The sequence below is a fragment of the Geotrypetes seraphini genome, chromosome 8 (assembly GCF_902459505.1).
Source record: "Geotrypetes seraphini chromosome 8, aGeoSer1.1, whole genome shotgun sequence".
Lineage (NCBI taxonomy): Eukaryota > Metazoa > Chordata > Amphibia > Gymnophiona > Dermophiidae > Geotrypetes > Geotrypetes seraphini.
The window spans coordinates 86,661,305-86,687,473 of record NC_047091.1 but is presented as its reverse complement, the minus strand read 5'-3'; the positions used below and the strand labels follow the sequence as shown (position 1 = coordinate 86,687,473).

Below are 26,169 nucleotides of genomic sequence, written 5' to 3'. Positions count from 1 at the left end.
ATATCTCCGATTCATGATCAATCATTGTCATTACCAGTACAAGGTGCTGCCCTTCGGTCTTGCCTCATCTCCAAGGGTATTCACCAAATGTCTCATTGTGGTGGCGGCTTTTCTGCGCTCTCACCACCTGCAGGTATTTCCTTACCTGGACGATTGGTTGATCAAAGACACTTCTGCCCAAGCGGTCCTTCTGGCCACCAACCAAACCATCCAGTTTCTGCAACTTCTGGGATTCGAGATCAATCTACCCAAATCTCATATCATTCCCACTCAGAGACTTCAATTCATTGGAGCGATCCTGGACACACTCCTCATGAGAGCTTTCCTGCCATCCAATCGGCTTCAGACCCTTCAGTCTCTATGTCACCAGGTACTTCCTCTGCCGTCCATCTCAGCAAGACAAATGATGGTGCTCTTGGGACACATGGCATCCACAGTTCATGTCACACCTCATGCCCGTCTTCACCTGCGCACTCCTCAATGGACCCTTGCGACCCAGTGGTCCCAAGCGTCGGACTCTTGCTCACGACACATATCTGTGACATCATCTCTTCGTCAGTCTCTGCAATGGTGGTTGGTATCCTCAAATCTATCCAGAGGTCTTCTGTTCCATCAGCCTCCTCATCAACTAGTCATCACCACCGACGCCTCTCTGTACGCATGGGGAGCTCACTTGAACGAGTTCCAGACTCAGGGTCTTTGGTCAGCCCAGGAAAAGAAGCATCAAATCAATTTCCTGGAACTCAGAGCGATGTTTTACGCCCTCAAGGCCTTTCAACACCTTCTCTTTCCTCAGGTCCTTCTGTTGTGCACAGACAATCAGGTTGCGATGTACTACATCAACAAACAGGGTGGGACAGGCTCTCGCCTGTTATGCCAGGAAGCCCAGAAGATCTGGAATTGGGCCATAGATCATCATCTCTTCCTGAAAGCTATTTACATTCAGGGGAAACAGAATTCATTAGCGGACAAACTCAGCAGAATTCTCCAGCCTCACGAGTGGACACTCGACCCTGTAACTCTACAGTCTATCTTCACTCAATGGGGCACTCCTCAGATAGACCTCTTTGCAGCTCCTCACAATCACCAGCTGCCCCGTTTCTGCTCAAGACTTTACTCTCCACACCGTCTCACAGCAGATGCTTTTCTCCTCGACTGGTCGAATCTGTTCCTGTACGCCTTCCCTCCTCTACCTCTCATGTTGAGAACCTTGTTCAAGCTCAAGAGGGAACGAGCCACCATGATTCTGATTGCTCCGAGGTGGCCCAGGCAACATTGGTTCTCCCTTCTACTTCAACTCAGTTCCAGGGAACCTTTTCTTCTTCCTCTGTTTCCTTCTCTGCTTACGCAACAGCAGGGAACCCTTCTGCATCCCAACCTCCAGTCTCTACACCTGATGGCTTGGTATCTCTCGGGCTGAACTCGACTGATACTCTTTTGTCTCAGCCCGTTCGTTCCATTCTGGATGCCTCCAGGAAACCAGCCACTCTACAATGTTACCATCAAAAGTGGACGAGGTTTTCTTCCTGGTGTCTTCTTCATCATCTTGATCCCACTTCCCTAGCGGTGGAGACGTTGTTGGATTATCTTCTTTCTTTGTCTGATTCTGGCCTGAAGTCCTCTTCCATCAGGGTCCACCTCAGTGCCATTGCAGCTTTTCATGAGCCAGTCCATGGAAAACTTCTTTCAGCTCATCCCCTGGTATCCAGGTTCATGCGTGGGCTTTTCAATGTGAAACCACCTCTTAAAGCCCCTCCGGTTATCTGGGATCTCAATGTGGTTCTTTCCGCTTTAATGAAACCTCCATTTGAACCTTTAGCTACCTCTCCTTTCAAATTTCTCACTTGGAAGGTGCTTTTTCTTATTGCCATTACCTCTGCCAGGAGGGTCAGTGAGCTTCATGCACTGGTTGCAGATCCACCTTTTACGGTTTTTCACCATGACAAGGTGGTTCTGCGTACACATCCAAAGTTTCTCCCCAAGGTTGTTTCTGAATTTCATCTCAACCAATCCATTGTTTTACCTGTTTTCTTTCCAAAACCTCATTCTCATTCTGGGGAACAAGCTCTGCATACTTTGGATTGTAAAAGGGCTCTTGCTTACTATCTGGAGCGTACGAAACCCCACAGATCAGTTCCCCAACTCTTTCTGTCCTTTGATCCGAATAAATTGGGACGTCCTGTTTCTAAACGTACGTTGTCTAATTGGCTTGCAGCGTGCATTTCATTCTGTTATGCTCAGACCGGACTGACACTGGAAGGTTCTGTCACAGCCCATAAAGTCAGAGCAATGGCAGCATCTGTAGCTTTCCTCCGTTCCACTCCTATTGAGGAAATCTGCAAGGCTGCTACTTGGTCCTCAGTTCACACTTTTACATCTCATTATTGTCTGGATACATTCTCCAGAAGGGATGGTCACTTCGGCCAATCTGTTTTGCAAAATTTGTTTTCCTAATGGCCAACCTTCCCTCCATCCCTCTTTTTGTTAGCTTGGAGGTCACCCATCAGTCAAGAATAGCTGCCTGCTTGTCCTGGGATAAAGCACAGTTACTTACCGTAACAGGTGTTATCCAGGGACAGCAGGCAGATATTCTTGCGTCCCACCCACCTCCCCGGGTTGGCTTCTTAGCTGGCTTATACTAACTGAGGGACCGCGCGCCTCTGTCGGGCGGGAAGGCACTCGCGCGTGCGCGGTGCGGCCGAGCTAGAACTTTCTAAAAGTTCTTAGAGTGAGATCACTCTAAAATTGTCCGTACCGGGGCTCCGTCGGTGCCGTCACCCATCAGTCAAGAATATCTGCCTGCTGTCCCTGGATAACACCTGTTACGGTAAGTAACTGTGCTTTATAGTTTATAAATCTTTTCTGTGGCCCTCCAGGTACCTACAAATCCAAAATGTGGCCCTGCAAAGGGTTTGAGTTTGAGACCACTGGTCTAGTTGGATACATCATCATTGAGGATACATTAAAACCCTCAGGAGGCTAAGAAAGCAAATAGAATGTTAGGAATTATCAGGAAAAGAATGGAAAATAAAGATGAGAATGTTATATTGCCTTTGTATCGCTCCGTGGTATGGCCTCTCTTTGAATACTGTGTGCAATTCTGGTCACCGTATCTTAAAAACGATATATCGGAATTAGAAAAGGTACAGAGAAGGGTGACAAAATGATAAAAGGAATGTGGTGAAAGAGCATGGTTTCACTAGAGAATGTGGTTTAAAAAAGGTTAGAATTACTTTCTAAAAGAAAAGTCCATAAGCCATTATTAAGATGGACTTGGGAAAATCCACTATTTATTGCTAAAATCATCAGCATAAAATTTATAGTACTCTTTGGGATCGTGCCAGGTTCTTGTGACTTGGGTTAGCCACTGTTAGAAACAGGATACTGAGCTTGATGGACCTTCAGTCGTCCCAGTATGGTAACTCTTATATTCTTAAGACAGGAGTGGTGAAAATGATTCCTGGCCCTGTGACAAGAGGCACTTTATTTGGAAGAGGGATTTTTCATTGAGATTTCTTGTGAATTTACCCCCTACCCCAACACCCCCCCCACACCTTTACAAAACTGTAGCGTGGTTTTTAGCGCCGGCTGCGGTGGTAACATCTGCAACACTCATGGAATTCCTATGAGCATTAGAGCTGTTACTGCAACCGCCGGCACTAAAAGCCATGCTACAGTTTTGTAAAAAAAGAAAAAAGAGGGGGGTTAGTTAGATAATCCTCAGTATATTTATGAGTCCCCTTATTTAAGATTTCTTTTAAGGTTGTAGTATTTCTAGGATAAAAATAGTTTCTGAGAATGAGTGTATTATCATTTTGATGTTATTTCTTTTTTTGTCCTATTATTATTATTTCTTTATTAGCCACAAAAGTCTCCCTGTGGTTGGTTTGTTAGGTCCCCCCTAACTGCCACCCTCTTCCCTGTCCCATGCTGAGTATGTAAATTGCTTTATTTTCTATGTAATATTTCAAAGTACCAAAAGAAATAATATTTTTATTTTGCACAAAGGATTACATTTTACATCCAATGACTTTATATTAATATTCTTTTCTTCCTGACTCCCCTATCTGATCCCTAGGGTTGTACCTTGCTTTTGACTGTCCTTTTTATCTACGACATCTTTTTTGTCTTCATCACACCATACCTCACAAAGGTAAGTCAAAGAAAGATACAGAAATACTTGTTTTGTTGCCACTGGCTTAATGTAAAATAATTTTTGTGTATGCCTTGATAAGTTCTTCAAATGCATTAAATTCTGTGTACTCCATAAGGAAGCTCTGTTAGGTAAGTATTAAGGCAAGCATGAGCATGAGAGATTAATTATCATATCTAACACACCTTGCCTTGGGAAAGAGATTCATTATTCTCACAGTAAGCAAAAAAAATTGAGAGAACAAAAAAGGTAAAATAAATTTGCAACTGAGTATTCCAATAATAAAAAAAAATATCTGAAGGGTACTAAACAATTCAATGAGTGAATGAGGAGAAAAGACCTCTGACTTTTTAAAGCCCAGGATATATTGTGTATATGTATGCACGCATTTAACTCCTGTTCTTGCAGCAATATTTTAAATTCATATTTCAGTTACAAAAAAGTGCATAATTCCAGTCATTGACATAATGCTTCTCACAGCTTCAGAGTCTTGTTCAAAATCCCAAACTGTTATGTCAGGGGGAAAATTCTGTATATAATATGTAAACTATTTTAATTGTAACCACAAAAAGGTGGTATATCAGGTCTCATCCTCTTTCCCCTTTTCGGGCAGGCAATAGGCTCAGATTCCTGGTGGAGTACAGACCAAGTCTGTGAGATGCTATAGGTAGCAATCCTTTCCTAAGTGTCCTCACCAGACCAGATCAATACATAATGTGTGTTCTGCTATGTCCCTTCCAGATTCAGAACACTAGGTTTTCAATCCCTTTCCGCAATCTGGGAGTTGCAAAAATCCAAACACTTTTCTGATCACATGCTCCTCCCACCTTAAAGAGAGAGTTAGAACTCCCTGTAGTTTCAATTTCTGCAAGCAATCCATGCAGAAGTCTTTTGGATATGCTCTGCGTCTTCTTTTTCTTATTTTTTTTCTTAAAAGTTCTTTTTTTCCAATGCCTTAAGTGCCTTGAGACCCTGTGTGGTGTCCGCTGCTGGAGGAAAGGATGCAGTCCTGTAGAGCCGGACTTCTGCTTTACAGAGAAGTTTCGGTGGATCTGTGGAGCCAGCCTGCTTGTGCCACCCTTCTCAGACTCGATTCCATTCCCCTGGGAGTTCGCTTGCCCTGTGGCCCTGTCAGGTTTAAGCGCAGGCTGTATGTGTCCTGAGAGAAATTTCCATCTGGGTTTCAGGGCACAGGCTGCGTTTCCCACCCCTGGTCATGTGGAGGGTTTCTGTGGGGGCAGAGGTTACAGTCGGTGTCCTTCCAATTGGTAATCCGAAGATCTTCAAGTTTGGTCATTTGGAGCAGTTTCTGAGGCAGAAAATCCTTTTCCTCCATTCAGCTGCAGTGTAACAGAGCTGGCAGATAGACACTTCATAGACTGTAAATACACCTCCATTATTTCCTAAAGGGAGCTTCGAGGGTGGTCTGTGAAACTCTCTAAAACTCATTTTTTAGCATTTCTGAGTTTCAGGTCTCACCCAAATCGCTATTTTTTATTTTCAGATTTTCTTTATTTTTGCCATTTTGGGCATGAATTTGCTGGCGGCAGCCATCTTGGATTTATATGTATCTTTTTTTTAAAAAAAAGTTTTATTTCAGCTTCAAAACCCCTCAATTTGATTTAAAATCATTTGGAATAGACTCCCCAGCCCCTAATCTGTTGAAAGTGTTCATTGATGGTGCCGGATTTGTGACCGTATACCGCGTTCCACAGCATGCTGGATGGAGGGGGCGGGAGCTTTGGGCTTTGACTCCTTCAGGTCATCCAGGGCTGGGGAGCCAGCGTGGGTCCTTGATTTTGGAAAAATATCATGTCCAGAGGCCGTTCTGGAGTTTGACGTCAAATACCTGCTTTCAGAGTCTGAGAACTCTTATGGCGTGGTGTGAGCGCCTCAGCAGGGCCCTACAGTGGACAAGTTATGAAATCCCTCCACAACAGATACTTCTGGCCACAAATTCCTCCAGATATGCTTGGTGAATTCATCTGCACATCCTTTGCAAGGTCACTTATCTGCCCAAGAGCAAAAATACTACATCAATCTCTTAGTACTCAGCGCCATTTGCACTGCTCTCAAAACTTTTCAGCAGCTTGATATCCAATCATGTCCTCCTTATACACATGGACAATCAAGTCGCAATATATTACATAAACAAGCAAGGAGGGGGCAAGGTCTCTCCTTCTCTGTCAGGAGCCCCAGAGGATTTGGCACTGGGCGATTGCTCACAACATGTTCCTCAAAGGGGTTATATTCAAGGAGAGAAGAATTCTCTTCCCAACACACTCACCAGATTCTCCGGCCGCACAAGTAGACGTTCAACTCTACATTTTTACACCAGATATTTTCTCACTGGGAGGACTCCTCAGATAGTCCTGCTTGCGCTCCCCCCATCACAAATTGCCCCAATTTTTCTCCAGGCAGTACTCTTCACCCCCCCCCCCCATGGTTTGTGGGTCTTGTCAGTCTTCAACGGAACAGGAAGCTCAACCTCCCTCTTCTAGCAGCCTTCTTGGTCATGGCCCCATGGAGACCCATAGCGCTTTGGTCTTAAGACGTGGATCTTGAGCGCTCAGCCTTGTTGAGGTGCAGATATTCAGAGAAGGTCCTCTCGATGCTCTTGAAATCCAAGAAACCCTAACCTATAGCTTCTTTTTCCTTAGCCTGGAAATCTTTCCAACAGTGGTGTGCTAAGGACTGGGAGGTGCCTAGGCGGGCTTCCATTTCAGTGGACCTGGCTTTTCTTCAGGCGGGCTTAGATAAAGGTTTAACAGTGGCCTCCCTTAAAGTTCCGGTAGCAGGCTTTTCGTGCTTCAGGGCACGCAGGGGATCTCGTTCGCTTCCTGCTCATCTGGATGTGACCAGGTTTCTGAGAGGCTTCGGTTGCGGCCTCCTTTGCATCATCCTTTCCCTTCGTGGAATCTTACCATCATTCTGCAGGACCTTGTGATAGCCCCATTTGAGCCACTGAAGGCTGCTACTCTTCTGGATCTGATGCTCAGGCTGTCTTTCTGGTTGCCTTTGTCTCAGCATGACATATTTCGGAGCTTCAAGCTCTTTCATGCAGAGACCCTTTCTTTGTATTACAGACGCCAGAGTTGTTCTCCGTACTATACACCTTCCTTTCTACCGACGATAGTTTCTACTTTCCATGTCACCCAGGAGGTGTGTTTGCCTGCATTTCATTCCACAGGTTCGGAGTGAAAGGATCAGATCTTATGCAAGTTGGGCATCAAGAGAGTCTTGGTTCACTTTTGGAGAGGACTAATGATTTTCGGATATCTGATCTCCTCTTTGTCCTGACTGCTCCGCCTCAGCGTAGTGGCCAGCTGATCACCTGATGCATTCGTATGGCCTTTTCTGCGCTTATGTCACCTGTGGCAAGCTGGCGAGGGTTTCATTTTAGGCCCACTCTAATAGAAGTGTTGCTGCTTTGTGGGCAGAGTCTTGTGCGTTTTCGCCAGATTAAATTTGCCTCTTCCTACCTTTACTTGTTTTTTTCTGGTTGGATGTGGCGGCTCAATCTGATGCCGCTTTTGTGGACAGGCTCTTCTGTCCTTCACTAGATGCTGCCATTGCTTTGGTACGTTACCTAGCGCACTGAATCCGGAAGGGACGTAACAGAATGGAAGATTAGATTTTCACCTTCAATAATCTTTCTGTTAGTCCCTGGAGGATTTAGTATGGCCTGCCCTCTCACTTGTTCTGAATTGATTGCTTTCTGCCTCGCTTATTCTCCTTCCAGGCTTCAGGATCTTCCAGCCTGTTGACGGATCCTGTGGGAAATCTTCCACTTCTGTGAGTATGCATTACTAAAGGCTGTCTCATGTGGGTGCTCATTGCACACAGCAGGTTAGTTCTACATTGTTACTCAATGTTTTTCTGTGTTGCCTTTGTGCCTTTTTATTAATTGTTTTGCAAATACCAGTTCACAAATTGTGTATGTTGCAGGGGAGCTTACTCAGTACCCCCTTCCTTGTCATGATTTGTTCAGGTATATTGCTTGGCTTTGGGCCTGAACTACAGGGGGCTCTAACTTTCTGAGGTGGGAGGAGCACGTGCTCAGAAAAGTGTTTGGATTTCTTCAACTCCCAGATTGCGGGAAGGAATTGAACACCTATCGTACGGAATCCTCCAGGGACTAACAGAAAATTAATCTTCCCTTAATGAATTAAATTAATTTCAGAGCTCAAAACTGACAAAAGAATGAGCTGAGTGAGTTTTGGGAAAGTGCTCTTTAATTTGACTCCCAACAATGAATCCCAGTGTATCTAATAATCAGAAATTTATACTATTATTCAATCCATGAAATTCCATTGCATTGAGGTGATAATTCTATCTTTATTTCAAATGTAATAAATTTTGTCTTATTCACCACCACACAAGTTATTGATCAGTGACATACCATGAATCAAAATGATACTTCTCTAGAGTATACAGCATGGAACCATTAACACTTCTAGTTTTTTTCTTTTTTTAAAACATACTTCTCTAGAGTATATAGCATGGAACCATTAACACTTCTAGTTTTTTTTAACAATGTTTATGTTCAGCTGGTTGTCCTTAAATCTGTCTCATAGTTGACTCCTCCTATTTACCCCAAAAGGAAAATTTTCCATAGTTTTATTCATTTAAAAGATGATCTCTATTGCTGTTCTTGGTATGTTCCTAGCCCCTGTGAACAGCAGAGATACACTCAGATGAACAAAGATTGAGCAAGCTTTATTTAATGTTGCATTGAAACTAAAAGTCCATAAAATAACTTATTTGCCATTAAGTCACACCTGATGAAAGTTTTTTTGGCTGATGATGTGGGGGGAGGTGGTTGAACAGAAAAGTAAGTTCAACTGAGAGACCTGAGGCTTTTTGTTTCATCAAAAATAGTGACTCAGCCATTCATAGTGGTGTTTTTGATTTTGAATACTATTATTATTCACTTTACCACATTTCAGAATATTGTTATATACAAATTACTGCCACATTAAAAAGTGTGTATGGGCTGTCCAGAAAAAAAAAAAAATCACATACCATGGTGGAAGTCTTCAACTGTTGCTGCTGAAGTACAAAAAAATGTTTCCATTCCTGTCACTGCATGAGCCGTGACTAGCTCATGGAACAACAAGGAGAAATTAGGTATTGGCTGGAAATTTTCTTTCCTTTAGTCCCTCCACACTGGTCCCTGAGATCCCCTCAAGCCTACCAGAAAGCCACAAACTTGCATGATCTTTTGCTAAATGTATGCTTTTGTTTGCAGTAGTTTTCTGCATTGGCTGTTGCATTTTCGGATGTCATTCTCGCTGCCCTTTGGTTTTACAGCTGTGTTTTTTGTCCCATAGAGTGGAGAGAGTATAATGGTGAGAGTAGCAGCAGGTCCCTCAGACTCATCCACGCGTGAAAAGGTAAGGTTTGGAGTTTGTATGCTGCTGTTGGTAAAGGAATGAAAGCTAGGATTAGATGGCATAGCTAGTATTGTTTTTATGTCTTTATATCCATGCTGATACACACAGAAGCTACAGAGAAAAGCAGTGACAGGATTCACTGCTAACAGAGAGCTAGCTGATAATAGGGTGGAGGTAAGGAAGGGAAGGAGGAGCACAATAACTTGAGGAGTGGGGTGAGTAAGAGAGCCAACAGTGGCCTGGGGTAAGAGGAGGAAACTAGAAGCTGTGAGAGGGCTAGAGAAAGAAGCTTTTGCTGGCTTTGAGGAAAGAACAAGATTGGAAAAAGCAGGGAGAGGAATAGGCAGCTGGTGATTGAGTTGAGATGAGATGGGATGGAAAGGGGGCTCTTGATTGACTAAAGATAGTGTTAGAAAGATGAAAAGGGCTACAGCGACTCATGGGGGTAAGGGTCTAGATTTTTAAAAATGAGAGAAAAAAAGAGGAGAGAAAGCTAGAAATGGTGAAGGAGGGAAAAAGAATGTAAATAAAAATACCGGTCATGGTGAAAAGAAAAAGGTTATTCTGAATCTTATAGCAAAAGTTAGAACAGTTTTATATCTTCTGTGGGAAAGGCTTTTCTGTTTTTAACCTAGTCCTGACTGAACGCTTCTCTGATGCATTGTTCTCTGCTAAATCTGTCGTACTATTCTCCTGCAGCTTCCAATGGTGCTAAAGGTGCCACGGTTGAACTCCTCACCGCTGGCACTCTGTGACAGGCCATTCTCTCTCCTCGGCTTTGGGGACATTCTAGTTCCAGGTACGTTTGCTGTGGGTGACTGTTATGGGCAAAGATCCCTACATATGAACATAAGAATAGCCATACTGGATCAGACCAGTGTCCATATAACCCTTTCAAATGCAGTGCATCTAGTAGTCCTGAATGCTATCCATCTGAACCTGCAAGTTGTTTACAGAAGGATGTGGCACATCTTTCAACTCTGCCTCCTTCCCAGTGGGCTTACTCCTATTCCCTCAGTTTTTTCTTCTGCTATCATTAAATATTAACAAAACAAAATGCGTACTGTTTCCAGCTTCAGATACTGATCGTCTAGCTGATCCTATCAACATAGACTCCACCTCAGTTCATTTGGACACTAAGGTAAAAATACTCGGAATCATTTTGGATCAAAACTTTTTTTTTCACGAGCAAATCAGCTCAGTAGCCAGTAAATGTTTCTATAAGTTAAAACTCATTTGTACTCTTGCTTCACTACTCGAACCTCACTAAATATTCTTATTCACTCCCTAATCATTTCCAACATTGATTGTAATAGCCTCTACCAGGGTATGAATCAAAAAGAGATACACAGATTATAAATCTTACAAAACACTGCCGTTAAACTTACATACCACGCAAAAAAATTCATCCATGTCACTCCACTTCTACGTGATGCTCACTGGCTCCCAATCCCACACCTCATCACATTCAAGATCCAACTTCTCACCTATAAAATCAAACAACACCAAATCCCCGCCTTTATAGACAAATATTTAATCCCCTACACTTCAACCCGTACACAACACTCAGATTATCAAGATTTGCTTGTTGTCCCTTCCATTCGAGACATTTTTTACGACACCACTAGAAAGTCCATCTCAGTTATAATAATAATAATAATAATAACTTTATTTTTATATACCGCCAGCTATCTTGCGACTTCTAGGCGGTTTACAGTAAAAGAGATTGTGAATACAATAAAAGAAAATGTAAATACAATAAAGAGAAGCTTTACGTACAATGAATTAAGGAGTTTAGCAGTGTACATCTCAATACAATAAAGAGAAACTTTACGTACAATGAATTAAAGAGTATAGCAGTATACTTCTCGTACAATGAATTAAAGAGTAAAGCAGTCTACATCTGATATTAATAATGTTAACAACAGTTTGTGTGTTGCAAGGCCCGGAAGTACCAAGCTGTTTGCTCAGAAGTGGAAATATTCCGTGACTTGAATGGGCCCGGAAGTGCCAAGCTGTTTGCTCAGAAGTAGAAATATTCCGTGACTTGAATAGAGTGTTCGTAGTTAGTGATTAGGGGTTGGGGTTAACAGTTTGTACGTTTAGTTATGTGATGATGTTACGAGGGGGGTTGATGTTCCGGTTCGTTGCCTAGGTGTTTCAAGAATAGGTAAGTTTTTAGGTGTTTCCTGAATTCTTCATAATTGTTTGTGTGTGCAATGAGTTTTTCTAGGTCTTTACCCCATATGGCTGCTTGATATGATAGCAGTTGTTGATGGTGTCTCTTATATTTGCACCCTTTAGCCGGTGGGGAGACAAATTTCATGTGTGTTTTTCTTTCATGTCTGTTGGTTGGGAATGAGAAGAGATCTGTGATATATTTTGGGGCTAGACCATTTAATACTTTGAAGCAGAGACATCCTAGCTTGAACTTTGTGCGCGCCTCCATTGGCAGCCAGTGTAGGAGTCGGTAAGAAGGGGTTATGTGATCGGACTTCTTCAGCCCGAAAATCATCCTGACTGCTGCATTTTGTATCAGTTGTAGTCTTTGCACCCTCACTCTGGAATACTCTTCCCCTGAATATAAAACAAGAGTCTTCTCTTACATAATTCAGAACAAAACTCAAAACTTTTATTCAAGGATGCTTACAATACCTAATCTAGGAGCCCTTTATTTTCCATGGAATAATATTTATTTCAGGTTTTCAACACCAAATGCTTCTTTAGATGTGAATTACCGTATTTTATCGCATATAACACGCGCGTTATACGTGGTTTTTACAAACCGCGCATACCCTTGCGCGTTATACGCGTGAGCGCGTTGTACAAAATTTTTTTTACATAGTTCCCCCCCCCCCCCGACGCCCGATTCATCACCCGGAAGGAGCGCTCGCACTCCCACCCCGAAGGACTGCTCGCACCCCCACCCGAAGGACCGCTCGCACCCCCACAGCCTCCCCTGCCTCCCCACAGCCTCCCCTCCCCCACAGAGCCCTGTGCTGCGCTGCTTCCTCTTCAGGCGGTCCCGCCCTTTCTCTGATGTCAGAGAAAGGGCGGGACCGCTGGAAGAGGAAGCAGCGCAGCAAGGCTCAGAGAAGGGGCAGGACCGCCGGCAGAGGAAACAGCTGGGCTCGCTGGCATCCGGAAACAAGGTAGACAGCTTCTCCATGGGGGAGGGAGGGGAGGCTGTGGGGGTGCGAGCGGTCCTTCGGGGTGGGGGTGCGAGCGGTCCTTCGGGGTGGGAGTGCGAGCGCTCCTTCGGGGTGGGGGTGCGAGCAGTCCTTCAGGGTGGGGGTGCGTGCGAGCGGTCCTTCGGGGTGGGGGTGCGAGCGGTCCTGCGGGGGGGTGAATCAGACGTCGGGGGGGGCATAAGGCTTTCAGGGTAGGGACAGGACTTCAAGGGGGAAAGTAGAGTCGGGGCGGGCGAAAAGAGAGTCGGGGTCTCCAGAGGAGAGTCGGGGCGGGCGAAAGGAGAGTCGGGCAGCATGCGCAGTATACGGGTGTGCGCGGTATATAAAAATTTCTGTACATAAATTTGTGTTTTTCGCGCGCTATACCCGTGTGCGCGTTTTACATGGGTGCGCGTTATCTATGTGAAAATACGGTAACTCCTAATGTTCTATCCATTCCCCTCCATCCTTTATATTTTAGTTTATCTCGATGTATTTTTTTACCATTTCTTGTATCTCCCTCCCCGGTCTTGTTAGTCTTATACAGTAACCTATCCCCCTCATCCACATTTAATTATCATGTGTTTTTTTTATTATTATTTCTATTTTTAAATATTTTTATTGACTGAAAACATTGTAGATAAATTTTGATGGACGGTATATCAAAGAAATAATAAACTTGAAACTTGAGAAGGTGTCTTTCTGATCTTCTCTGTTCTTTTTAAAATTATTTTCAGATTTTTTATTCATATCCAAAGTTTGAGGTTTGGTGCCTGGAATTCCCTCTAGTTTGAGACCTCTGCCTGGAAGAGGATGCATACTCGCAGGGCAAAAGTCTGCTTCTAGCAGGATCAACCCTTGTGGATACCTGTCTAGCTAGCCTGTTTTAATATTTTTGGAGCTCAGGGTCCATTCCCTCTAACTAGCTCTCATTCCTGACTCATCAGTAGCTGGAGCTCAGGGTCCATTCCCTCTAACTAGCTCTCATTCCTGACTCTATCAGTGCATAAGAACATAAGAAACGCCTTCACCGGATCAGACCTAGGTCCATCTAGTCCGGCGATCCGCACATGCGGAGGCCCAGTTAGGTGCTTTCTGTTGGAGACCCGGATTTCCCGTATCCCCCGATATGATTTGCAAGAAGGTGTGCATCCAACTTGCGCTTGAAACCCTGAACACTAGTCTCTGCCACAAGCTCCTCTGGGAGAGCATTCCAAGCGCTCACCACTCGCTGTGTGAAATAGAACTTCCTGACATTTGTCTTGAACCTGCTGCCACACAGTTTCAGGCTATGACCTCTTGTCCGTGTCACATCTGAAAATGTCAGTAATGCTTCTTCCTGGTCTATTTTGTCAAATCCTTTTAATATTTTAAAAGTCTATCAAATCCCCTCTCAATCTTCTCTTTTCGAGGGTGAACAGTCCCAGTTTTCTGAGGCGTTCTTGGTAGCTCAAATTCTCCATACCTTTGACTAGTTTTGTGGCTCGCCTCTGCACCCTCTCCAGTAAAGTCACATCCTTTTTGAGGTATGGAGACCAGTGCTGGACACAGTATTCTAAATGTGGTCTGACCATTGCTCTGTAAAGTGGCATTATGACGTCTTCCGACCTACTCGTGATCCCCTTTTTAATCATGCCCAACATCCTGTTTGCTTTCTTTGCTGCCGCCGCACATTGAGCTGATGGTTTTAGGGTTCTTTCTATCAGGACCCCCAAGTCCCTTTCTTTTTCGCATTTGGCTAATGTCGCACCCAATATTCTATATTCATGTTCTTTGTTTTTCTTTCCCAGATGCATCACTTTGCATTTGTCTATATTGAAATTCATTTGCCACTTTATTGCCCATTTTTCCAGCTGGTTCAGATCCTTCTGAAGATCCTCTCAGTCCCTTGGAGAGCCAACCCCCCGACATAATTTTGTATCATCTGCAAACTTGATTATATTGCATGTCGTTTCCTCTTCAAGGTCATTTATAAAAATATTGAACAAGATGGGTCCAAGAATCGAGCCCTGGGGCACGCCGCTAGTCACCTTCTCCCAATCCGAGAATTTCCCATTTATGATCACCCTCTGTTTTCTGTTCTCTAGCCATTTGCCGATCCATCTGTGCACTTCGCCACCTATTCCAGCTCAGGCTGTTTGGCTCCATTCCAGTTCACCGGGTCTTAGTCGTTGTCTGGCTATATGGTCCTCCCCCCACCGCAGTGTGAGGGGATTGAGGCTCAGTCTGACTGACAGCCCAAAGACTACATTTTGTGGAGAAAATTTGAGGCAAAGGTCTTCTCCAGTTTTCCAGCTATAGTTCTGTGCTGAAGCAGGCAGGCACCATATGGCACAGTAAGTAAGGCTTTTGCAGCCTATGGGGAAAATATGGGTGTGTGTGTGTATGTATTCTGGTGTTTTGCAGGTTCCATGAACAAAGGATAGGGTCCCCCACTTCTAGAAACCCCTTTTTGAGTGGTTTTTTTTTTTTCTTTTAATATTTCTCCCTCGGGCTGTTTTTGTAGGCAAGATTTCTGCCATGGTGGCCATCTTGAATTCCCCAATTTTTTTTTCTAAAGCCTCTATATGCCTCAAACCCCCTTGATTTTGCTTAAAATTAACAAGGATGGACATGGACCCCTCAGGCCTTTCTAGCTCTATATTTCTGCTCCCAATCCCACACCTCATCACATTCAAGATCCAACCTTCTCACCAAGAGGAACACAGGGAACCTCTGCAGGTGTCTTTTGGGCCGCCAGTACATGATTTTACCCCAGATTTGATGAGCCTGATGTGGAATGCCTATTTAAATTGTTGAGGTCTTCCAGCATCTGCTACAGGCGCATCTGTGGCTGCAGATATAGGGATGTTCCCACAGGTCTCTCTCCAATCAGAAAAAGTCCTAGCACAGGACCAGGATATCCAGTCAGAGATCGACTGGGATGATTGGAGGTCTGATTCTATGCCACTATTGTCCCAGAGAGCTGCATCCTCCCTGGCAGAGTCTGGTTCTCAGAATGAGACCAGCAGTCAGGAGGCGGTGGTCACCCTTGACCAGGGGGAGAACCCTACTGGGTGGCACCTATTTAAAGCTGCCTCAATCCCGGGCATTATTGTGGATTCATTGCGAGAATTAAAATTGGAATCCCTGCAAGCCTCCACCTCACAGTGTTCAGTTATGAGCAGCTCTGTTCTCTGTCCACATTCTTCCTTTCACACTCTGACATCACTAAGCTGATTATGGAACACTGGCAGTCCATGGAGGGCTTGCTGTGGGTGGCTAAGACTATGGTTAAGCTCTACCCGCTTGCTTCTGAATTTCAACAGATGTTTGTGCAACCTAAAGTGGATTTGCTGGTGGCCCAAGTCACCAAACTTCCTTACACAGCAAAGGGAATGTGATGTTAAAAAATGCACAGGATCAAAAGGTGGATGTAGTTTTCAAGAGACAATTTGAGGCCTTTGGTTTGGGCATTAAGCTGCATCTGCAGCTTCCTTTGTGACACATGTGTGCCATACACAGTTAAGCCAGATTCTGACAATGGATGACGATGACGACTCCCCCAGATGGTTCTATCAAGCGAGAAATATGTGGCAGATGCTGTATATGACATGATCAGAGTCAGTAGCAAGGTTTCTGCCTATTGTATCTCCGCCTACAGAATGCTCTGGATCAGACATTGGGCAGGACATTTTGGATTCTAAGACCACAGTGAGCAGGCTTCCCTTTCAGGGTCAGATGCTCTTTAAAAAGAATTTGGATGACCTGAAGGCTAATGTGACAGACCATCGCCCTAAAGCCTTACTGGACAGCAGACCCCCCAAGCCATAAGAAGGGTGGGAATTTTTGAAGCTCCCAAAGATTCTGTCCATACTTGGGAGGCCAGGCAGCCCAAAGGTCTTTTCAGAGGTCAAGACATAAGTGTGGCAGAAGGCAGCAGGCCTCTGGTTCTCGCTCCTCTCCAGCTGTAAAGAAAGCTCAATAATGCCAGGTCAGTGGCTGAGCCTCCCCACATAGGGGGAAGGTTATCAGCTTACTGGAGGATCTGGGTGCAGATCGCTGGGTCCTGGATGTTGTTCAAAAGGGTTACAAGTTCGAGTTCCATTTCCCTTTGCCAAACCTTTTTGTAGATTCCCTGGCCAGTTGGCCGTGCAACGATAGGCTTCTGGATATTCGAGCCATAAAGCCTGTCCCGGAAGAAGAAAGACTCAGAAGACTGGAGACCAATTCTGGATCTTAAGTTGGTCAATGCAGCACTGAAAGTGCCTTGATTCCACATGGAGTCTATTCGCTCAGTCATTACGGCAGTAGTGCCGGGGGAATTTCTGGCCTCTCTAGATTTGATGAAAGCCTATCTTCACATTCCCATCTTTCTGGCTTACAGGAGGTACATGAGGTTCCATGTTCTGGAACAGCATTTCCAATTTTCCACCCTACTTTATGGTCTAGGCCCAGCGCTGTGCACCTTTACCAAAGTGATGGTGGTAATTGCAGTACATCTCTGCAAGGCGGGGATTCAGGTGCACCCATATTTGGATGATTTGCTAATCACACAAAAAAGGCCATATACTCTTGCCTTCATTGTCTCCATACCCCCTGGCCTCATCAGCAGTACTAACTGGTCTTCTGTTCCCTGGTCAGACCATTATCTTCTTTCATTCAAACTACATCTCCACTTGGCAAGCACATCCAGCAATTCATCCTACTTTAATAAACTAGTAAGAGGTAGAATAAATCCTACCGAATTCTGGAACAAAGTCGCTGCTTCTCTAACCGACACAATCGGCTCAGCAATTGCAATGCTATCAGCCTGGAACAAACTACTCATGAACACCCTAGACAAGTGTTTTTCAACCTTTTTACACCCGTGGACTGGCAGAAATAAAAGAATTATATTGTGGACCAGCAAACTACTAGGACTAAAATTTAAAAACCCCGTTTCCGCCCCATCTCCGCGAGCTCGGTCCCCGCAAATCATCTGATCCCATCCACACAAGCCTCAGTTATGATTTTATATTGAATGTATTTTATTAAAGTATAAAAAGAAACAATATTCTGTACAATTGTCATTTTATAAATACAAATAATACAGAGCAAGGATCAACAAAACCCCTGTTTCCCCTGTCAGAAAACTGAACAAGCCAAATTATTACAGAATGCTACACAGAAATATCATGCTAACAGAATGCTGCAGTCACACATGACAGGAATGGTTTTAGGGGAGTGCAACTAGGGCAACTGCCCCCTGGTCAGAGAGCGCCCTAAGCCAGCTGGAAGCTAAAGAAGCACTGCCTGGGCTTTGCAGTCCCCAGTTATGTCTAACACCAGCTCTAGCAGGATATATATTTCAAATCTGATATATTTTTTCTACCTTTTGTCGTGTCTGATTTCTGCTTTCATCTTTTTTTCACTCTCTTCCTTCCAGGGTCTGCCCTCTCTGTCTCTTCAATCCAGCATTTGCCCCTTCCATCCACTTCCCCTTCCATATGGTATCTGTCTTCTTTCTATGCCCCTCTCCCCTTTCCATCCAGCCTGCGCCCCCTCTCTCCTTTTTACATGATTCATTCCAGCTTCACTGCTCTGTTCATTTGTATCTCTCCTACACCAGATCTACCATCGTTGTCCCTCTCTGCTTATTTTTCTGCTGACCCCTTCCCATCATCAATCTCTCTACTTTCTCATGCCTGTCTCTCCCCTTCCCCTCCTCTAATCTCCCTGCCAGCTGTTTCCTTCCTTTTTTCCTTCTCCCTTCCCTCCTCCTCCTGTCCAGCAGTAACTCTCTTCCCTTCCTCCCCTCCCAGCAGTATCTCTCCTTCTCCTTCCCTCTAGGTCCATTAGCAGCTGACCCTTTTTTTACCTTGCCCAGCAGTTTCCCAGATTCCTTTCCCTCCTCCCCTCCCAGCAGTATCTCTCCTTCTCACTCTCCAGTTGCAGCTGTCCCTTTTTTCCCTTGCCCAGCAACTTCCCAGACTCCAATAGTGGCTTTTTCCCCTACCAGCAGCTCTCCTTACTTCCCAGCACAGCGATTCAGGAAGGCAGCCTCGGGTCCTTTGTTGGGTCGCACCGCCTCTGAGGAAAGAGGAAGTTGCATCATCAGAGGCAGCCGCAATTTAGCAAAAGCCCCAAGGCTGCCTTCGTGAATCGCTGCACTGGTAAGTAAAGGAGAGCTGCAGAGAGGGAAGAAAGCCACTGTCGGAGGCTCCCCATGATCTCTCCGGCCCAGCGCGGACCTGATGAAAATAACTTGTCGATCATGCTGGCCCTTCGTGGACCGGCAGGAAATTGAAGTTAGTCAATCTCGCTGGCCCTGCGCGGACCGGTAGAAATTTCCTGCGGACCGACACCGGTCTGCAGACCGGCGGTTGAAGAACAGTGCCCTAGACTCTCTCACCCCTGTACACCAACTCAACGTAAAATGTAGCAGACCCTCTAAGAATAACTGAGAAAAGAAAAGCAAACCTGCCAGAGATTGGAAAGACAATGGTAGAAAAGCAAGATGCCTGACCGCAAGACAAAATGGAGGATGGCGATCAACAAATATCAATTTTAATATCTTAGAGGTCAAGAAAAACTATTATGCCCAAGAAATAGAAAATAAAACCATTGACACAAGAAATTATTTTGCCTTGTACCCCAGCATCACCAGAGAAGGGAAACCATGATTTATAGTCCCAACCAACTGCCCAAGATCTCGCAGACTTCCTCCTCCCAAAAATCAGAACAGTACAAGCAGAAATTGAAAAAGCAAACTACATACATCATTCTCAACAAGACCAAATATGGAACACCTTTAAACCACTAACAACAAATGAAACAATACAATACAATCTTTATTTGTATACTGCTAGTACCTCCATGAAATTCACAGCGGTTTACAAAAGTAATTATGGTGATACAAATTTTAAAAAAGTATTACAATATTTAGGAATCATTCATAACAAATTCTTGAAAAAGATAGGTATTTAGGTCTTTTTTTGAAAATTTAAAATTAGATTGCTGGTTAATATTAGTTGATAATGCTTTCCACAACTTTGCTGCTTGATATGCCCATGTGGAGTTAAAAGTTCTATTGTATCTAATATTCCTAATAACTGGATACTGAAAAGTATCATTGTTTCTTAGGTTCAAAGATGGGTTATTAGAAAATTTAACAAGATGTGGCATATAATCAGGAGTTTCTCCAAATCATATTTTAAATAGAAATCAATAGATTCTTCTTTTCTACAAAGTATAATAGATTCTCCCTTCCCTACAAAGTATTCTCCCTTCTATGGGAAGCCAGTATAATCTTATTGCTTTTTTCAATCTGAAGATTAAGGTGGAAGAGCAAGGTGAAAACCACTCCTGAAGAATACCTTCGTACCTTCACCATGCCTTTTCAATAGCCAGACCATAAGTAAAAACCAAGTCATGTTTGGGATCTGAATGGGCCCCTAAATGAGGCTGTCCATGAAGGGCAGCTGGAGAGGAGCCACAATCTGTAAGTGAATCAGATCTCCATACCACGGACAACTGTCTACTGAGCTCAAGGCTCACTCTACCCAGACACAAGTCTCCTCCTAGACAGAATTTTCTTTGATTCCGATATAAGACACATGCAAGTCAGTGATTTGGTCATCCATTCTTTTGTGAAGTATTACTATCTTGATATTCATGCTCACCAGGAGGCAGTCTTCCAGGTTTCTGTTCTATCTAGGGGGTTTCTGATTCCCACCCTTGTTAAGTACTGTTTTGATACTTCCTACTTATTGAGAATGGTCTGAAAATAACAATAAGGAAATTGAAATTAGACTTATTTCTTTGAATATCTCCAGATTATTCTCAAACCCGTCCTATGAAGACAGATGTTCAGAATTATTTTCCTGTGATTTCTCTCAGTAGATAATGTGAATAATACAGAAGAGTTGATTCCACTAGCTCTTGATTGAGCTCCAGCAGTTTTGCCGAATTCTATTTGGTTTTATGTTTAAAAAAAAAAAAGTTTGAAATAACGAAGGGAGCCTGTTATAATGCAATGAAAAGGCTCCTTTGTGCAATCTTATGGTTGTTTCCATCCCTCTTTAGGTTGTTATTGGGAAGACTGTTATTTACCATTGCTAGCTTTGTCAGCAGAAATAGTGGCTGTCTCAAGGCAGCACACTACCTTATTGAGTGATGTTAGTTGTTCTCAGCCTCCCCATTTGCCGGTAGGAGGGCATAGTTGGGAATGGTCTAGAGATATTCAAGGAAAGGTAATTAGCAGGTAAGTCTTATTTTATCTTATTCGTTACCCCTTTAACTTTAAAGGTCTTGCATTCCTGAATTGTTTTAAAGTTTAGTATTTTAACCATAAGGTCATTGATATAATGTCCAGGTTTTGAAAAATGCTCATCCATAGATATGTTACCTTTTATTTAAGAATTAATTGCTGTGACATCAGTTTTAACATGAAGCTCAAGGCAAGAAGCTGGTACTGGAGTTACGTGAAACATTCCTGAACTATGAACCCTTTTATTCATATTTTCTCTCTTTGCCAGGTTTGCTGGTTGCATACTGTCACAGGTTTGATATTCAGATGCAGTCATCCAGGATCTATTTTGTAGCCTGCACTATAGGTATGTAAGAAACGGCCTCTAGTACTTTTGCTGTAACTGTCTTTAGTGTTGTACTAAGAACTATCGGATTAGAAATAGCAATTTCAATGCTGTTCTCTGTGCCATAAAAATAGCTGTCTCTATTGCAGTATTCAGTGTGTGTTATATTCCTCCGGATTAAAAAAATTGTTGTCAGTCTTAGAACTGAGATAATGTGGGTTCCAAGAATCCTTCAGAGACCACTAATACTCTGTCACAAAGACATCTTCCCCTTAGGACTATTGGTACATAGAGCTGTGCAACTTGAAGAATGTTCAAATATTTCTATTCCAATGATTAACCAACTTTTCAAAGGGAAAAGCATATGTTTCACTGGAATCAGTAAAGATACTGTAAAAAGCAGAAAGACTTTCTCTATCCAAGGAAGTCATGGTCAAAATAACCATCCCAGAGATTTCTTCTGGATGCCATTTCCATGTCTCTACTCAAACTAGACCACAATCTCAGCACAAGCTAGCGATAGATATGTGTTCTTCAAAAAGCAATTCAGGAAGCATAGCACCTGCCACCCCAGCTGATGAATGGAAGCACTGAGGGTTTTGAACACCTGCAATGGCTTTCTTTCAGATTATGAGCAACTTTCACAAGCACAACAGGTGGCTCATGTGACCATTTGTGTATAGCTGATAAACTACTGTCATCAGTGTTCTGAGTGTAAGCCGGATATTGGTCCTCACAAGTAGATGATGCCTTCAGTCGAAGCCCATCCAGAGAAAATATAAATAAAGGTCTAAAAGCTTCCTAGAGCAATGTATTGCATATGTGCAGGACTTATGGTGGAGCTTCATATTTCATTTCCAAGGCACCATGCTGCCTCTCCTGCTTTGCCATCAGATCCATCGTTGCCATCACCACCACTGCCAGAAAACAAATTGCAGCCAGAATACCCATTAAACCCCAAGTTTCTCAAAACTAGCAAAAGGGCTCTCTCTCAACTCAAGAGAAATCTATCCCCAGAACAATATTGCTCAGAGCTTTAAAATATTTAGATATCCTGAAGGATCTAGTGTTTCAATCCATAAAATACTTTTTGAATAACAGGATAAACTTTGACAGACGTCCTCTACTTCCCCTACATCAAAGGTGTTTAAAGATCAAATAGCATTAGGTGAAGCTTCCCATATCAGTCTATGGATGGGTGAGTCTGCTGTCAAAAACATAAAAGTATTGGAGTCAGAATTGCAGCACACTAATTCAACGCACACAATATTTTTGTTCTTGAGAAGAGGCACTGAATCAGAAGCCAAGGACAGGCCTCAATGACTCCTTTGTTGTGTGTGCTGTAGAAGATGCAGACATCTGAGGAATCCATATCGCTCATGATCTATAACTTAGACTGCACCAAATATTATACTTGATATGATCAGCTTTAGATGACTATGACACAGCTTCAAGGGGAGCAGCTGTGGCTATTGCTGCCAGAATGCTGGCCTGGCTAAAGTTGTCAGGTCCTTTGGGAGAATGTTTACGATATATTAGTAGTCACCCCATGCAAAACTGTTTGGTGAAAAAGTGGAGGAAGTGTTCTCTAAGATAAAGGATAACTGTACCACTCTTTAAACACTATAAGTAGTTAACATTGACCAACAACCAACTACATCAAGGTATTATGTCACACTTATCAAAAACCTTATCTTTACAAAAGATAATATCAATACCATTACTCCTACCATAAGCCCATGCTACCAAAGACCAAGTCAGCCAAAGAATCAATAGCAATGAGGAATAGATAAAATAACCTATTAGTTTGTCTCTGTGGCCCAGTCAAAACTAGGTCCTACTTTTTAACTACAGTCTATCATCCAACCAACTTGTAGGAGGGAGATTAACACATTCCATAGCAATCCTCTAGAGGAGATGCTTGGAAAATGCACTCTTACCAGCAGTCCTAAAGCTTCGACACTTTCTCCTCATTTAACCATCCCCACTCTCCTTGTCTGTTTCTCATCCATGGCGCTACCCTCCCCATACGTCCCCTATATTAATTCGTATCCTCTTGCTCCTTTTGTTCTCTGTCGGTGATATCAATCCCAATCCTGGCCCTCCTAATCAAGTCCCACCCTACTCGTGCAGGTTCCACCACAGCATCTCCAATCTCATCTCTACTCCTTTCTCCTTCCTCTCTTCCTTTCTCATGTGTCCTAAGAAAGGTCCACTCTATCTCCTTCAAGCTCGTTTATGTCCATGACCTCTTTATATCTCACTTGGAAAATCTCAGAGAGAACAGGAACCCGAAGGCCTTGAGCATGCACAGATGCTCAAGGCCCAGTGCGAAGGAGGCAGATCTTCAAGCACTGGCATATCCTGTGCGTTGGTGCCGGTTCAAAAAAGGGGGTAAGAAATGTGGGTGGATGGGTGCCTTTTTGATGCCGGATCGCGGCGGGGAGGGGGTGTGACACGAGCGGAGGAGGGTGCTGGATCCCGTGGGGGATGCTGGTTCGTGAGGGGGGGGGGGAGGGCGTGCTCGTAAATCGAGGCATGCTCGGTTTCCGAGGCTCCGATTTTGAGAATGTTTTGCTCGTCTTGCAAAACACTCGCAAACCAGTGCACTCGCAAACTGAGGTACCACTGTAGTTACATTACATTACATTAGTGGTTTCTATTCCGCCATTACCTTGCGGTTCAAGGCGGATTACAAAAGGAGTTATCTGGCCATTTCCAGAGGAATTGAAGAGTAGAGCAGGTTGCTTCAGAGAATTGGGATGAGTCTTGCAGTGTTAGTTTGTCTTCAAGGATTTCTTGAATAGCATGGTTTTTATTTCTTTTCTGAACGATTTGTAGTCTGGGGTCGTTATCAGTAAATTGGAGAGTTGGTAGTCTAGTTTTTCTGCTTGTGTGGCTAGAAGGCCATCATACAGTTTTTTTCATTTTGACGTCTCTGATTGGGGGATGCGTGAACGGTTTGTGGGTTCTCCTATGTCTGGTTGAGGTAGTTTGGATTAGGCAGTTGTTTAGGTAGGCTGGGCTGTCTCCTTTTATGCTTTTAAATAGTAGGCAGTAGAATTTGAATAGTACTCTTGCTTGTATTGGGAGCCAGTGTGAGTCGAGGTATGCCACCGTGATGTGGTTGTGTTTCCTCAGTGAATAGATAAGTCGTAGCGCTGTGTTTTGAACTGTTTGTAGTTGTTTTATCATGGTTGCAGGACAGGGGAGAAAGAGTATTTTGCAGCAGTCTAGAAGACCTAGGACAAGAGCTGGAATTGTGTTCTGTCAAAGAATTTTCAAACTTGCCTTAAGTTTCTCATGACCGCGAATGATTTTTGTATTGTTTTGTTGTTTTGTGGTTGCATGTCTATCGTCATTCCTAAAAGTTTTAGAGTGGGTTGTATGGGGTATGTGATTGAGTTTATTACTAGATTTGTTATGGTTGGGGTTTTATTATTTTTGAGGAGAATTAATTTTGTCTTGTCTGGGTTCAGTTTCAGTTTGTGATTTTTCATCCATGTTGCTACTGTTTCAAGTGTCCTGTGTAGTGTGTCTGTCATGGAGGATGTTGGTTGGTCAAAAGGAAAGAGAATGGTGATATCGTCTGCATACCTATAGGAGGTTAAGCCTAATTTGTCTAGGCAAGTGCCGAGGTTTACAATGTGGAGATTGAAGAGAGTTGGGGATAGTGGAGATCCTTGGGGTACACCGCAGGGGTTGGACCATGGTTCTGATTTTTCTTTGTTCAACGTTACTCTGTAAATTCTGGATTGTAGGAATCCTTGAAACCAGTACCTTATCTGTGATTCCTATTGTATCCAGTATTTGTAGTAGGATGTTATGGTCCACCAGGTTAAATGCTGCAGTGAGATCCAGTTTTATAAGCAGCATATTTCTACCTGAGGTGTTGTCTAGCTGTGTCCAGGAGGGAACCTAGTAGTGTCTCTGTGCTGTACTTGGTTCTGAAACCAGACTGTGTAGGGTGGAGTATGTTGTGGTCTTCTAGGTAGCTGGTGAGGAGTTTGGCTACTAGACCTTCCATTAGTTTGACATAAAGTGGTATTGAGGCTATGGGTCTGTAGTTGGATGGTTAATCTGTTGCTCCTTTAGGGTCTTTTAGGATCGGGGTGACAACGATTTTGCTGAGGTCTTGTTGGAAAAGGCCATCTGCAAGCATGGTTTGTATCCATTGTAATAGGAGAGCACGGAATTTGGTACTGGAGGATTTTAATAGGTATGGAGGGAAGCGGTTGAGGTCGCAGGCTGCTTGGCTGTATTATTTGTAGGGTTTGTTAAGGTTGGACCATTGTATAGTGGGGAAGTGGGACCAAGTTCTGTCTGCCGCAGCTGATTCTTTTTCTGTGGGGGGGCATTGTGATCTCTTCTAGGTGGGTTGGGGTTCCGGTGAGGGGAGTCCTGGCAGTTGTGATTTTGTTTTTAAAATATTCAGCTGAAAGGGTGGCTGAGGGGGTGACGTGTCGTTATTGGCCAGATAGGGTTTGATGTCTGAGTTCTTTTAGTATTTGGAATAGTTTTTTTGTGTCTTGTGTTTCTTTGCCTATTAGGTTGGTGTAGTGTGTCTTTCTTTTAGTTTTAGCTTGTATTGTTGGTTTAATTTTCTCCATTCTGTTTTCGTGAGTTCTTAGTTATTCTTTCTCCATTTTCTTTCTAGTCATCTGCATTGTCTTTTGAGTAGGAGTAGTTTGTTATCGAACCATTTGTCTGATCGTCTGCTAATTCTGTTTTTTGTTTGTATTGGGGCTAGCTCATCTAGGGTAGCTGTGGTAGCATTTGCCTGCACCATATTGAGATGAAGTCCTTGGGGTTGCATTCTTGGATTGTTGCATCTGTTTTAGTCCAGAATTTGGAGGGGTCGATGTATTTACGTGAGTTGTAGGTTGATCTTTGGG

The 26,169-nt window shown here is 43.6% G+C and overlaps 1 protein-coding gene across 2 annotated transcripts in view; it reads left to right on the top strand.

Moving 5' to 3' along the window:
• The window catches only part of SPPL2B (signal peptide peptidase like 2B), a 139,082-nt gene that overhangs the window by 89,114 nt on the left and 23,799 nt on the right, over positions 1–26,169 (top strand). For both annotated transcript variants that reach the window (XM_033955304.1, XM_033955305.1), the window contains exons 10-13: positions 4,079–4,153; positions 9,487–9,549; positions 10,249–10,348; positions 21,218–21,295. In XM_033955304.1, the coding sequence (XP_033811195.1) occupies positions 4,079–4,153; positions 9,487–9,549; positions 10,249–10,348; positions 21,218–21,295 (316 nt within the window). The remainder of the gene's footprint in view (positions 1–4,078; positions 4,154–9,486; positions 9,550–10,248; positions 10,349–21,217; positions 21,296–26,169) is intronic.